Below are 15,093 nucleotides of genomic sequence, written 5' to 3'. Positions count from 1 at the left end.
CTCCTAATTCTTACGTTCTTAATTGTAGATTTTGGCCCAAAAATGAGACCATTTATCTATTGCCCATGCTTATTTGGGGATTTGAAGGAAGATTAAAAATGATCTACATGGGTAATGATACAGAACCAAAATGACACAGTGAGCTGGATGGCCGAAAGACTGTTTCTCATTCTTACTTTCCTAAAATAAAATACAATGTAGTGCTACTAATTTGGCTTATAGGTGAATTTTATAATAGAGATGTATAAATATTGAATTAAAGTTAACACTAGAGAAGCAAGAGGATAGGGTAAACGGGTGTTTTTTCCATCAGAAGGAACAGGTCCAATGATCTGTTCTGGTTTCACAAGTTGTGTTCCAATAAGGGTTTGTGTCTACAATTCCGTAACATTGTTCTTAAAACTATAATAGAGATCACAATACCCCAAAGGAAACATTCTTAAATTTAAAGGCTGACACGTGAGATTTTTCCCAGTAAAAAAATAAAATCGGTCCTGTACACTGTGGGCCTGTTAATTCCCAACAATCAGTACAGAAGATCATGGGAGTCAATGGTTTGTGTTATACCCAGGTAGGTCTGCACTCAGAGACTGCATTTGTTGAACTATTCAGGGAATATCAAATGTACTTCACCTGTGCTCTGCATCAGCAAACCTGAAAAAGATCTTTCATCACATTCATCTGTCCAAAGCATTATATGCTGCCACTAGTAAAAAATAGCAAAAGAAAGCTGAATAAAAATTACAACCTGCACAAAGCTCAGCCAGTAGAGGGTCAGAGACTTGTCCTGCTTTGTACTGATTCTCACCAGGCCAGACCCTTCTGGTCATCATCTGTGGTAGATATACTCAAACTATGTTAATATGCCCCACGATGCACCTGAGAAAATATTAGCATCTGACACTGAACTCTTTGATGTGAGGATGGGAATCGGCTTTTAGCGCAGGGACTTCCTGTCTGCTGCTACAGTGATTGAAGGAACCCCAACTGTAACAGTCTTACACTCTACAACTATCAGAAATAATCTCTTGCAGCATCTGCAAGTGTGAGACCCAAAAGGGAGGCCTCAGAACTAAATCATCCTGACCCACAAACATGGATCAGACCGCACTTGGCTTTCACTGGCAAAGCCAGATTCAGATGAAGACTGCGTTTAATATTTGTTTCCATGAAGACAAAATCATCCCTTCAATAATCAACCAGTTTTATTTCGCAGTCTGCGTCCTTATCACTCTTCCCCAGACTCTTTAAAATTAGGCCAATTTATCACAGCCATTAGTGCTGGGCAGAATGATGTGATGCTTTCATGTGGTTTTACAGAAATCCATTATTTTAACAAAGCAACTGCTTAGTATTCCCAGCATCAAAAGTTAGTAAAAAAATCTTTGAATTATACTAAACTATCCTATTTCTGTTTGAACGAGGCACAATTTTCTTGTTTTCCTTTTTTCTTTAAACCTATATGTATTTTAATTATGATTTCTTTTTGCTTCATATGAATGCTCCGCTTCGTACATGCCAGCCTTACTTGGCGCTTGGATACCTGTACATGGGACCTGCCCTGATTATAAATTAGACCATTTATCTATTGCCCAAGTTTATTTGGGGTTTTAAAGGAAGATTAAAAATGATCTACATGGGTAATGATACAGAACCAAAATGACACAGTGAGCTGGATGGCTGAAAGACCTTTTCTCATTCTTATTGTCCCGAAATAAAATACAACGCAGTGCTACTAATTTGGCTTAAAGATGAATTTTATGAACAATTTAGAAAAGGTATGTATGAATATTGAATTAAAGTTAACACTGGAGAAGCAAGAGGATAGGGTTTCAAACCACTCCATTCAACATACTCCTGCAAATTGACTAAGGAGCGACACCTACACAAGGTAGGGACATTCCCCACAACTAATTGGGAATATTAATATGGATGTGTTGCGAAAAGGGGTTGGACAAACTTGAAGCAGAAAAATGGAAATTAAAAAAAAACGACAGCTGAACTTGTACAATTTCCAGGCTATTGTACTATGTACAGAGTGCAGTATAATTATAAAAATAGGGCAAATCTAATTCACAACCAACAAATGTTATTGTGACTAATGATGTATTGTGACTAAAAACAGCTGTATCCTCCAAGCTACTGAAGTTTGATCTTTTAATAAACATGGCCATGACTTTTCTTGTAGGAAATTCAGAAACGTGACTAACCACATCAAAAAGTGGAGGAACGCTCTTCAGTATGAGTAGGCTTCAAGGTTACACAGCAAGGTACGAAAGAATCCAACAACAGCCGTACAACGGTCATGTGTAGGGCAAGGTCCTAATCACAAGGACCATGGATGTTACCCCAACAAAATTTGACATTTACTGATAGTTGTAAAGCTCTAGCTATCTGTTTTGCAATGCAAAGGACTGGAGCAATTAGAAAATGAATTTACAATGCTTGTAATTGGAATACGGGTCTCCGATTTTCTGAGAGTCACTGAATTTAGGCTCTGCTCATGATCACACTTAATTTATTGAAAATGTTGACCTTTTTCTGTCTATTAATTCTGCACAATTTTCATGCTTACATACATATAGAATTTCATTGAAATTATCACATGGAAACAGGCCGTTCGGCCCAACCAGTCCGTCTTGGAGCTTATCCTCCAAATAATCAGTCGTTCTAATCCTTGTTCCCACAGCCCTTAATTTCTTTCAACCAACTCTCTAACCTATCCTTAAATGCAGTATATTACTGCATTATACACCAACTAATTTCTATTTATCTTTAGCAAACACGTTCATTAAACTGTTTATAATAATCCCATTTTTAGTCATTTATTTTTGCTTTCATGTAATCTCCCCAACAAATAACCCAGGCCGCCAACTATGCTACCTTACCGACAGCGAGAAGTCTCACAAGAGCACCCCAGACTGACTGGACCCTGATTTTTCCCCCTCCTATTTCATAGTGAGATGCCAAAATATTATTCTGTGTTTCTGTAGAAGCAATACCCCACACAGCAGGAGAAATTATTAAAATAAACTTCCCAATTTACCTTTTGAACATCAGTGTCATGCTTTTGCTGCAGTTTGAGCTTCTCCTCGTGGAATTTTGCTTCCATCATCTTTGTCTTCATCTCAATCTATTTTTTATTAAAACAAAAAGTTAAACAAAAAGTGTTACTCAATCTGCTTCTGACCCTAAATTAAATAGAAAGAATGTGTAATGTGAGCCATGGAATTTATTAACGCATAATCATCAGTTTCAGTACAAATTGTATTCATGAAAAATTATACTCTAGATGTTGCAATTAGACTTTGATATTCAATTTTGAAAATATTTAGCTTCATATTTTTATTTAATAAAATTTATTCAGAGAAAAAAGAGCCAACAATAAATTTCTTGTGCCAAAAATGGACAAATTGCATGTGCCGTTTGGGCCATAAATTATTTGACAATTTGTACTTTTCTTCAGATCTTCGATGAAACATTCGTTACCGCAGCCTCAACTTTACAGACAATGAGCTGAAAAAATTAAGGATATTGTATCTGTTGTATACAGGATCTGTATTTCATAAGCACTCCAAACATTATTAACCCAAATAATGGGTTAAGAGAAGCAAAAGAGAAATAGCAGAGGTTCTGACCATCATTTTCCAATCCTCTCTGGCTACAGGTGTGGCACCACAGGACTGCTAATGTCGTACCTTTGTTTAAAAGGGAGAAAGGGATAGACCGAGTAATTACAGGCGAGTCAACCTAACCTCGGTGGTGGGAAAATTATTAGAAAAAATCCTGAAGGACAGGATAAATCTTCATTTGGAAAGACGTGGATTAATCAAGGACAGTCAGCATGGATTTGTTAAAGGAAGATCGTGTCTGACTAACTTGATTGAATTTTTCGAGGAGGTAACCAGGAGGATCGATGAGGGCAGTGTGTATCATGTAATGTATATGGATTTTAGCAAAGCTTTTGATAAGGTCCCACATGGCAGACTGGTCACGAAAGTAAAAGCCCACGGGATCCAGGGCAAAGTGGCAAGTTGGATCCAAAATTGGCTCAGAGGCAGGAAGCAAAGGGTAATGGTTGATGGGTATATCCAGTGGGGTTCCGCAGGGCTCAGTGCTGGGTCCCTTGCTTTTTGTGGTATATATCAATGACTTGGACTTGAATGTTGGGGGTATGATTAAGAAGTTTGCAGATGACACTAAAATAGTTTGTGTGGTTGATAATGAAGAAGAATGCTGCGGATTGCAGGAAGATATCAATGTACTGGTCAGGTGGGCAGAACAGTGGCAAATGGTTGCTGGGACATTCCATGGTTTCCCACAGTCCGAGGCTGCGGGTCCCAGTGGGGTGCAGCGAGGCACACCCAGGGCCCTACCTTCCGATGCTGCAGGTCCCAGTGGGGTGCAGCGAGGCACACCCTAAGCCCCACCGTCCGAGGCTGCGGGTCCCAGTGGGATGCAGCAAGGCACATCCAGGGCCCCACCGTCCAAGACTGCGGGTCCCAGTGGGATGCAGTGAAATGAGCCACACCTAGGGTGAGGAGGGGAAGGAGAGTTCGACAGTGCTCTCCTGAGGTGCAGGATCCAACAGATGTGGTTCAGATGATGGCAATGAGTGCGGAGAGTATTGACCTTACGCGATCACTCCTGGACACCATCAGTGGGGTGGGTGATGAGGTATCGGGACTGTCGAGAGAACTAACAACACTCTCAAGAAATGGGAGCACTGTCCAGGCACATGAAGGAGGGAATAGCGCAGGCAATGGATAAAATGTCAGAGCATATGAGGGAGGGAATGTCGGAGTTAGCTGCTGCAATAAGACCCCGCACACCCAGGGCCCCACCGTCCGATGCTGTGGGTCCCAGTGGGGTGCAGCGAGGCAGACCGAGGGCCTTACCTTCCGATGCTGCGGGTCCCAGTGGGGTGCAGCGAGGCACACCCAGAGCCCCACCATCCGAGGCTGTGGGTCCCAGTGGGATGCAGCAAGGCACATCCAATAAATACGCCCAGACCCCGCGCCCATTGACAGAATCAACAGCCACTCTCACTCCAATCCCCAGACCAGCCTCTGGGTCTTCCACATTACCGCCTCCCCCACCCCACCCCACCCCCCCGCCATCAAGAAGTGCGCATTACCAAAGATGTTCGAAAGAATAAGTTTGGTACCAACCCGAGAAACACTGCGCCGCCACCACTATCAACAAGACCAAGCATAGCGGGCGGTCTTAGAATAAAGTGGAGGAGAGATGGGTGCAGCCTTTCTTTGCTGCTGTTCCTTTTATTATTGTTGTTACTGTTCAGAAATTAGAAGTTTTTTGTAAGTTATGTAAATTTACAATCTTATAAGTTTGTAAGTGATCTTAACTTTAAAGTTTGATACAATAATATTTTTATTAAAGTTAAGTGCAAACAAATATTCGTTAAGCTTCTGAATAAAATATATTTTAAATTATAACTGAATCATTTCCATTATTTGTTCCATTATTAACACAACTTTTTGAAGTAAAGAAGAAACATTTCCATTATTTGGTCCACTAACACAAAACAACACCTATTTTCTATGTTTCTCTATTATGCTGCACGTCGCAATGTGCGACATGTTGTATTCCCGGTCAGTTTCCGTCCGGGTTATGCGTAGGGGTGTCATGAGCCAGGTGGCGAGGCCGTTCCCTTTGTCTCCCAGTAGCCAGCTCTGCCCTTCTGGCTGCTGCTGAAACATGGCAGATATAGCGCTCTCGCGTAGGATGAACGCATCAGGTTGCTCCCAGGGTATCTTGCATCAACTGACGTCTGATGATATGCATCGCATCATATGAGCTATACATAAACGGAGAGTAAATCTTTTCTGTTCCTGTACATCTCGGAATCCTCCAAAGGTGCTCACAAGGCGGTGTTGTTACAATCAATGCAGCCCTGTACCTTTGGGAAGCTAGCAATCCTGGAGAAGCCCACAGCAATTTCATACATTGCCTGGGCGGTCATGGGGAACTTTATGTAGTCATTACCACGGGCATATAGTGCATCAGTCACCTGCCGAATGCAGATATGAGTTGCATGTTGAGAAATGGGGCACATATCCCCAGTTGTGCCCTGGAACGATCATGATGCATAGAATGAAAGTGCAGCTGTAACCTTCATTGCAACTGACAAAGCAGTCCTCCTGATGCTTCTAGGTTGCAGGTCTGCTTTTACTAACTCACAGATCTCGGTTACAACTTCTTTGCAGAAACGCAGCCTTCTGACACAGTCTGCATCACTCAGGTGCAGGTATGTATGCCTGTCTCGATATACCTGACGTGGATAAGGCCTCTTGCCCATCATCCATGCTCGGAGATTCCTCATGCGATGACATCGAATCAATTGTCTCCTCTGCAGCACCATCATACATGAGGTATGGAATTGTCAGTATTGACCCCATGGTTAAATTGTACCTTTGCAAGAAGCTCAAAACGGCAGGCAGCACAAGTTTCTTTGTTGTCTCTCTCCCCAAGGTCGACACCCTAGAATGGACCATACCCAGATCTGAGAATGTGCAATAGGCTTGCTTAGATCAGGAAACAACACTCCCGCCCCGCCCCGCCCCCCCCGGGGCTTCTTTTGATGCATAGTGTAAGGGTTCTCATCGCTTCAGTTCAGCTTCCACACCGCCCCCCGGGCTTCTTTTCAAGCCGAGCCCTGAGCCCCTGTCTCCAGCCGACGCTCCGACCCTTGAGCCCAGTTTGGAGACGTTTGGTGGTGGCGTGGCACTTTAAAAATAAAAATCCAAATTTAATGAAACTTCCATTTTCTGCGTTTTCAGTTGGAAAAATTTAAGCTTGATGATGCATTTTTGTGTGTTCTTGACTCTCTCCAAAACTTCGCCTAAAAACAATGGCGTATTTCTGCGCCAATTTTTTGATGTGCGCTGGATTTTCTTAAGCGTGCAGATGCTTTTTTGGGAGTGGTCACATCCGCCATTCGAGGAGAAATGTAGGTTGGCCAAACCTGCATAATTGTGAAAAACTGGCGCAGACATCAGGTTACGCACCCTACGATGCAAAAAAAAACTAACCTAAAAAAGTCATAACTAACTGAGTTACACTGGCGCACAATCTTTGGGGAAACTTGGATTTTTAAAATTTAGGCCAAAAAAAGTGGCACGCGCCAAAAAAACAGCACAAATCACTGGGGAAAATTGAGCCCAAGAGCTGGAAGGTGGGATTAGGCTGGATAGCTCTTGGTCGGCCAGCGCGGACACGATGGGCCGAAATGGCCTCCTTCTGTGCTGTAAATTTCTATGATTCTATGAAATCACAGACTGCTACTGGTGCAATGCTCTTCACAGCACACTGCATTCCTGAGTGGTAGGACACAAGTACCCGTTCGCAATTCCTCACATCTAAGCACCCGATTTCAGCCATATGAGGAAGCGCCAGATGGAGATCAGACAAAGAGCAACAAAAGAAAAATCACACTTTAGGTAGGATATTAAAGCTTTAGAAAGGGTGCAGACAATATTTACCGGAGTGATACCTGAGATGCAAGACTTCAGTTAAGTGGAAAAACTAGAAGCTGAGATTGTTCTCCTTACAACAGAGACAGCTAAGATAGAGTAGATCGGAAGAAACTGTTTCCACTGACAGAAGGGTCGATATACAAAGGTCACAGATTTAAGATAATTGGAAAAGGACCAGAGGGGAGATGAGAAAACATTCTTTTTACACAGCGAGTTATGATGATCTGGAATGTACTGCTTCAAAGATTGTGGAAGTAGATTCAATAATAACTTTCAAAAGTGAATTGAATAAATACCTGAAGAGGAAAATATTGCAGGGCTATGGAAAAAGAGCAGGGAAGTGGGACTATTTGGATAGCTCTTAAAAGTGCCGGAACAGGCACAACAGACCAAATGGCCTCCTCCTGTGCTATTTGATTGAATGATTCTATGACGAAGGTACTCAAAGGGGTTTTGATAGCTGTTCACGGACACCTTGTCCTCTAATTTATCATCCTTCACATGCAAAGGGACGTGGCATTTGCTTGTTGATTTTCCACAACAATTCAACAACCCAACTGCTGAGGTGCAACACTGCTACTCCAATGTGCTGTGAGTCGTGGCATTCCACCACCGAAAGCACACGAAGGTCACCTGAACGGGCAGCAGTTTTCAGAATGCATCTACTGGAGTGCAACTTCCTTAGTATTATGCATCTCATGTAGCAAAAATGCCCCTGGCCTATTCCATCACAAAGACCCTCAGTGTGATAAACTTCACTTTTTCCTCTGGCAAAAACTGATTTGATCACCTTGATTTATTACTCTTTAACTGATACTTCATCTATTTAATGTTCTAGCCTGCTGCAATATACATTAACTGTGAGCAGTTTTTGACAACTGAAATTTTGTTTTGTTTTGTTTATGCAGGTCTTAATGTTATCCTTTGGATACCAATTTTGGTTATGCCTGCTTTGCACGTATTTGCTTAAAAAAAATTATAATCTATTTGATCTGTTTAATTTCCTACTTTATAAACAACTCTATGAATATGGGCTCCTCATTATCTGATGCCTAAGGCTCCATCTGCTTTGAACTACCGATCAGTGCTGTTAGCTTGTCTATTCTTATCTGATCACCTCTGGGCCAGAGGCAACATCTCAGACGATGAATGTACTTCACTTTTCTAACGGCCAAAATGCTAGTGCCAGTGTGAGGATAAAGGTCCAATATAACAGGAACAGGTAATGGGGAAAAATCTTAATACTCAGCCACAACTGATAAACAATGAATCCATCTGCCTGCTGTTCACTCTCTGCCTTAACCTCAGAGCAGAGTACACATCCAATAAGACCAGTTGTGTGTCAAGAAACACATAGGGATTTAAATAAAGTGGTTCACACTGGACAGGTTCAAAATCACTTACATAATTATTTACTTTTTCTCTGCCTCTCTCCTGGGATACATATCCATCTATGATAGGTGACCATTCATACTATGTGAGCCTGTTCAGTGACGGTTACCAGGCTGTTTAGGGTATATACAGGATGCATCACAGTCCACTCTCTCAATGTCCACACGTATGCTTAATGCTTTCCCAGCCGAGATCAACAAATTTAACACACACCTGGGATACGAACTTCAGAATCTCCTTCTCTCTACACCTCTCTACTCTTTTCATTAATCAACTCAATATACAAGTATTAACAAAGTAAATACAGCACAGAAACAGGTGCTGAAGAATCCTGGGCCGAGAGGGTGGGGGCGTTGGAGGGTGCTGCTAGATCCTCCCCCAAACCCAGAACAAACTCTAGATTACAAAGGAATCCAGGCTTGTTACTGTAAACAAAGTTCCATCAGCAAAAGCCTGGGAGAAGGCCATCTGTCTGACCTCTCCTCTGGAATGGTATATGGTGAAGACAGAAAAGTGGGATTGGAAGAGAAGTGCAAAGCAACTTGCGAAGAATATGAAACAATTCATTAGTGTCAAAACATACAGCTCTGATCACTATCTATGTCAGCTATTAAAAATCTTACACGAGTATACTTTGTCCACAATCCTTACATCCTGTTATGATTTTTTAGTATCTCTTTTACATCAACATTTAACATTGAATCTAAGTAAACATTTTTTATGGCATTTCCCTACAGTTTCCTATCAGTTTGATGATGAACCAATTGACATGTTCAGAATACTTTCTGAAAAAAATTTCAGATGCCATTTTTCCCTCAATAACTGAAATTTTACCCAAAATTAGATTTTAAGCAAATTTAAAAAAAAAATGCATTTCACAATAACATGATTATAGTTTCCTATTTAATTCTTTTGCGCCTTTTAACATCTCCATTAATTATTTTACTTCAAGGACTCAAAACGCCTACGATTCGACTAGATATTTTTACCTCGTAAGAGTTGTCCAGAGCTTTCAACCATATCTGTGCTTTCCCAACAGGTTCAATTCACAGCATTCCCCCCGTGTGCTATCTGTGCATTCTGAGGTCGAAATCTTACCGGCGCTGCGAGTGAGAGTTTGGAGGCGGATCCGCTTTCAAAATGGCAGTGGTTCAAAGCAGGGCAGAAGTCCGCTCTGAACCCGCCTCCTTGCTAATATTCCAAGTGCTGGCTCTGCTTGCGGTTTGCACTAAGCGGTGGGTCAGGTAATTGAGATACTTAAGAAGCTGCTTAAAGGTATCGGAGCAGCATTTTACCAGGTCCGGGGGTCATGTCAGGTAAGTGTGTCGGGTTCCCAATGACTCCCCATTGCTGTGAATAGTTGACGGCTGCAAAAGTGGTATAAAAGCTCCCATTTCATAGCTGTTCAATTTCCAATCTTAGAAGCTGGAGCCTTCAGGATTTGGAATACACTTTTCAGCTTTATGGAGGTTTGAATTGTTTGCAGTGAATTCTCTATCCAGTGTCACCTCCTTGGAGCAACCTCTCTCACCATTGGCAGATCGCTTCTGTTTGCATGAACATTGGCAATAACATCCAAGTGCCTACCTTCCTTGTGTGTTGTTAGTTGGCATGATTGTCAAAGATGAGGATGAGTGTGAGGGGTGGCTAGTGAGATGGGGAAGTGATAATGTAGATAGAGAGGGATGGGTGGAGATGCAAGGTAAGTTGGTGTAAGGATGTGCAGGAGTAGGGTAAGGAAGGCAGAGTGATGGGGATGTGATGAGTGACACAGCAAGATGAGGTTGAGTATGGCTTTGCAGTAACGTTTCGTGATCTACGGAGATCACTGAAAGGTTTGCGCCACTGCAGCTAGGTCCTCCTGATGACATCCCTGCTTGTGCCCTCCTGTGCAAGTTGCAACCAGGCTGTGCTGGTGTCCTGGGTAGGTCTCTTCCACCCATTGGAAGGGAAAAGAACTGCCCTGCTTGCTGTGACTCCCTCCATAAGCATATGGAGGCAGTCATGGGAAAGCCTGGGTACAACCGTGAACCTTTGTGCAGTGATTGTCAGTGTTTGCAGCAGGACACGGACAGCACATCTGTCAAAATGAATGTGGACATGGTCCCTTTAAGGAAATTGGCTGATGATGCGTCATCAGACCCGCTTCCTTTTAATTGGCTAGGAACCTCGCAGGGTGGGCTTAACAAACCCCATTATTGTAAAATGTCGGAGGCCAGGTGCTCCCTAATCCCAGAATCAACCCCAATGCACCCAGATCCTAATAACCCTGTCCCAATAAACTCAGAATCTATCGGGTCCCTAAAACCTCCCCATCCCATGTTCACAGAATTCCAGGGCCCACCTCAGTGTTTCCAGACCTTTGGAATTCTTGAAAATACTCCCATGCCACGATACGCCGTCCCAGTACCGCCAAATTCTGGACTCTTTTTATGGGTCCAAGATTTCCTGGCCATCGCAGTGCTGATAAGACAGTGTTCCTGGTATTAGCTGGAATAATACCCTTGTTCTTATAAACCTTTTTACTCACCATGAGCATCAGCACAGTAGAAAAGCTAGTAATATATTAAAGTATTTTAAGGGCAAGGCAAGTTGATAAGGCTGTTAAAAAAGCATAAGGGATCTTGGGCTTTATAATCAGAGGCATAGAGAACATAAGAAAGGAAGTTATGCTAAACCATTAGAAATGATTGGTTAGGCCTCAGCTAGAATATTGGGCCCAAGTTGCCACACGATAAAAAACGGGCGCCCCTCCGAGCTGGGCGCCCATTTTTCGCGCCTAAAACGCCGCCGGAAAAAAAACTCGCGATTCTGGAGAGCCCTGCAGCTCCTTGTCTGTTTGGCGCGGCGCCCAGGGGGGCGGAGCCTACACTCGCACCGATTTTGTAAGTGGGAGGGGGTACTATTTAAATTAGTTTTTTTCCTGCCGGCAACGCTGCGCATGCGCGTTGGAGCATTCGCGCACACGCAGTGTGAAGGAAACATTGGCACTCGGCCATTTTTGTAGTTCTTTGTAGCTGTTTAATTTTTGAACATTTTTTAATAAAAGCCCATTGCCATCAGCACATCAGCACTGCCGTTGGGAAATGGCTCCTCAATTTCTGAGGCTTCCTGCAGCCTTCTGTCTCCTTCTCCCGCTGTCTGGAACGGCTTCCTCCCCCCCCCTCCCCTGTGTTCGGTCGCTCGCCCGCCGTCTGGAACGGCTTCCCCGCCCCCCCCCCGCGTTCGGTCGGTTCCCTCCCTCCCGCCCGCCGTCTGGAACGGCTCCCCCGCCCCCCCCCGCGTTCGGTCGGTTCCCTCCCTCCCGCCCGCCGTCTGGAACGGCTTCCCCCCCCCCCCCCCTCCTCCCGCCTGTCGCTCGCCCGCCGTCTGGAACGGCTTCCCCCCCCCCCCCCCTCCTCCCGCCTGTCGCTCGCCCGCCGTCTGGAACGGCTTCCTCCCCCCCCCACCCCCCCACCCGCGTTTGGTCGGTTACCTCCCCCCAGCCCGCGTTCGGGAACGGCTGCCTCGTTTTGTGAGGCTTGCTGCAGCATTCTCCCTGGCTGAAGCACTTTCACACAGGTAGGAAGATGGTTTATTTAATCTTTTCTTTGCTTATAAATTTTTATTCAGGTTGGCTTTATTTGTATAATATTTGTATAAGTATAAATAAGGATTTATTGTAGAATTTAATGACTTCCTTTTCCCCCCCCCACCTCGTTCTGGACGCCTAATTTGTAACTTGCGCCTGATTTTTTAATGTGTAGAACAGGTTTTTTCAGTTCTACAAAAATCTTCACTTGCTCCATTCTAAGTTAGTTTGGAGTACGTTTTCACTGTGGAAACTTTCAAATCAGGCGTCAGTGGCCGGACACGCCCCCTTTTGAAGAAAAAATTCTGTTCCAAAGTAGAACTGTTCTACCTGACTAGAACTGCAGATAAAAAAAAATGTGGAGAATTGCAATTTCTAAGATAGTCCGTTCTCCACCAGTTGCTCCTAAAAATCAGGCGCAAATCATGTGGAAACTTGGGCCCCTTGTGTCCAATACTGGGCAGCACACTTTATAGAAAGGATGTCAAGGCCTTGGAGAGGGTGCAGAGGAGGTTTACTAGAATGATACCAGGGATGAAGAGTTACATGAAGACTGGAGAAGCTGGGATTATTCTCCTTGGAGCAGAGAAGGTTATGGCGAGATTTAATAGAGGTATTCAAAATTATGAATGGTTTTAACAGAGTAAATAAGGAGAAACTGTTTCAATTGGCAGGAGGGTTGGTAACCAGAGGACAAAGATTTAAGATAATTGGCAAAAGAACCAGAGGAAATTTAAGAAGCAATGTTTTCATGCAACAAATTGTTATAATCTGGAATGCACTGCCTGAAAGGGTGGTGGAAGCAGATTCAATAATAACTTTCAAAAAAGAAGAGGATATGTACTGGAACAGGAAAAATTTGCTGGCCTCTGGGGGAAAGGGCAAGTGAATGGGAATAATTGGATAGCTCTTTCAAAGAGCCGGCACAGGCACAATGGACTGAATGGCCTCCTTCTGTGCTGTACGATTCTATAATTTTAAGTCTTGCGTCTGTGGGCACTCTTCGTTTTTCTCACTTATCTCCTGTGTCACAATTTTACTCCATTTTTGATCAGCCCTGGCTGGATCATGATTTTCTCACAGTATTCCAATCTGCAAAGTTCCTTGGCTAATTAATTAAATTCTGAGTGACCTCCAAATTTGTTTATTTCCAGAAATTGGGCTTTCTGGCCTTAACCCAATGGCCAACTCAAAAAGAGAACCTCCATCGCAACAGTGTACTACATGGTCATCCCATGGTATGATTCACTCGCCCTTTACGATGCAACATTTGCTATAAACCAGTACATCTTCCGACTTACTGTAGGCAACACCACATGAGATCTACTAGTACATCAAAAAAAAAGCAAAGCCAGCATAAAGCATTTGTGATTTTCCCTTCTTACTGGAATGAATTTTAATCTGACTGCAGGAGATTACTCCAAACTAACATAATTTTCAATGAGTGCACAATCTCAGGAACAGCACAGGTTATTTCCAGGAACATAAACACCCAAACAACTTTGTATAGACCATGTGCTCATTGCTGCACATGGGCAAGGATCGCCATGGCAATGTAGACATTTGGTGATTACTTCATCTTGTTGTCCATTTTGCAGTTGCAAGCAAAAACAGAGCTTCAGTTTGCATAATTTAAGCAGTGTATTTGGATTTGAAACAACTGTGAAATGTGGAAATAAGCCAAAACTAAATGTTGCATCGTAAAGGGCGAGAGGAGGGGACTGGGGTGGGATGGAGAGAGGGTGCTTATGAGCGGAACATTAAAAACAGAACACTCAGACCAGGTTTCATGTGCAGCAAATGTACAATTTCTAGGAAAAGCTACCGTATATACTCGCGCATCATGCGACTTTTGAAGACCTAAATTGTAACCTAAATTTGGGGGGTCGCATGATACGCGAGATACAAAATTTGCGGGTGTGAAGTGCTGGCTAAGATTAGGCTGTTAGGCTCTTAAGCAGACCGTATCCACGCTGAATCTCGGCATGCTCCAACAATCCACTATGTAAAGACATTTCTCTTGGTTTCTCCTCTCACTCTCCATGATGGTTGTAAATCGAATATCCCTGGTTGATATTAGTTCCTCGATACTCATGACCAAATCATTAGTTTATGTGGAAAACAAGCCAAGTTCCTGCAGCACACCACTAATTACATCCTCCCAATGCAAAAAAAAATCCATTTGACTCCTGCTGAAATTCTTCTCTTCAGGGGGAGAGAGAGTCGCGGAGGTCGGGGGGGGGAGAGAGAGTCGCGGAGGTCGGGGGGGGAGAGAGAGTCGCGGAGGTCGGGGGGGGAGAGAGAGTCGCGGAGGTCGGGGGGGGAGAGAGTCGTGGAGGTCGGGGGGGGAGAGAGAGTCGCGGAGGTCGGGGGGGGAGAGAGAGTCGCGGAGGTCGGGGGGGGGAGAGAGTCGCGGAGGTCGGGGGGGGAGAGAGAGTCGCGGAGGTCGGGGGGGGGGGAGAGAGTCGCGGAGGTCGGGGGGGGGGGAGAGAGTCGCGGAGGTCGGGGGGGGGAGAGAGAGTCGCGGAGGTCGGGGGGGAGAAAGAGTCGCGGAGGTCGGGGGGGGAGAGAGAGTCGCGGAGGTCGGGGGGGGAGAGAGTCGTGGAGGTCGGGGGGAGAGAGAGTCGCGGAGGT

General features: G+C 44.1%; 1 protein-coding gene across 5 annotated transcripts in view; it reads right to left on the bottom strand.

The window, feature by feature from the left end:
• The window catches only part of cep112 (centrosomal protein 112), a 516,124-nt gene that overhangs the window by 355,099 nt on the left and 145,932 nt on the right, over positions 1-15,093 (bottom strand). For all 5 annotated transcript variants that reach the window (XM_070857896.1, XM_070857897.1, XM_070857899.1 and 2 more), the window contains one exon: positions 3,047-3,133. In XM_070857896.1, the coding sequence (XP_070713997.1) occupies positions 3,047-3,133 (87 nt within the window). The remainder of the gene's footprint in view (positions 1-3,046; positions 3,134-15,093) is intronic.

Source organism: Pristiophorus japonicus, chromosome 16, assembly GCF_044704955.1.
Source record: "Pristiophorus japonicus isolate sPriJap1 chromosome 16, sPriJap1.hap1, whole genome shotgun sequence".
Classification (NCBI taxonomy): Eukaryota; Metazoa; Chordata; class Chondrichthyes; family Pristiophoridae; genus Pristiophorus; species Pristiophorus japonicus.
Note: the sequence above shows the minus strand (reverse complement) of the source record. Positions and strands in the feature narration are given on the sequence as shown.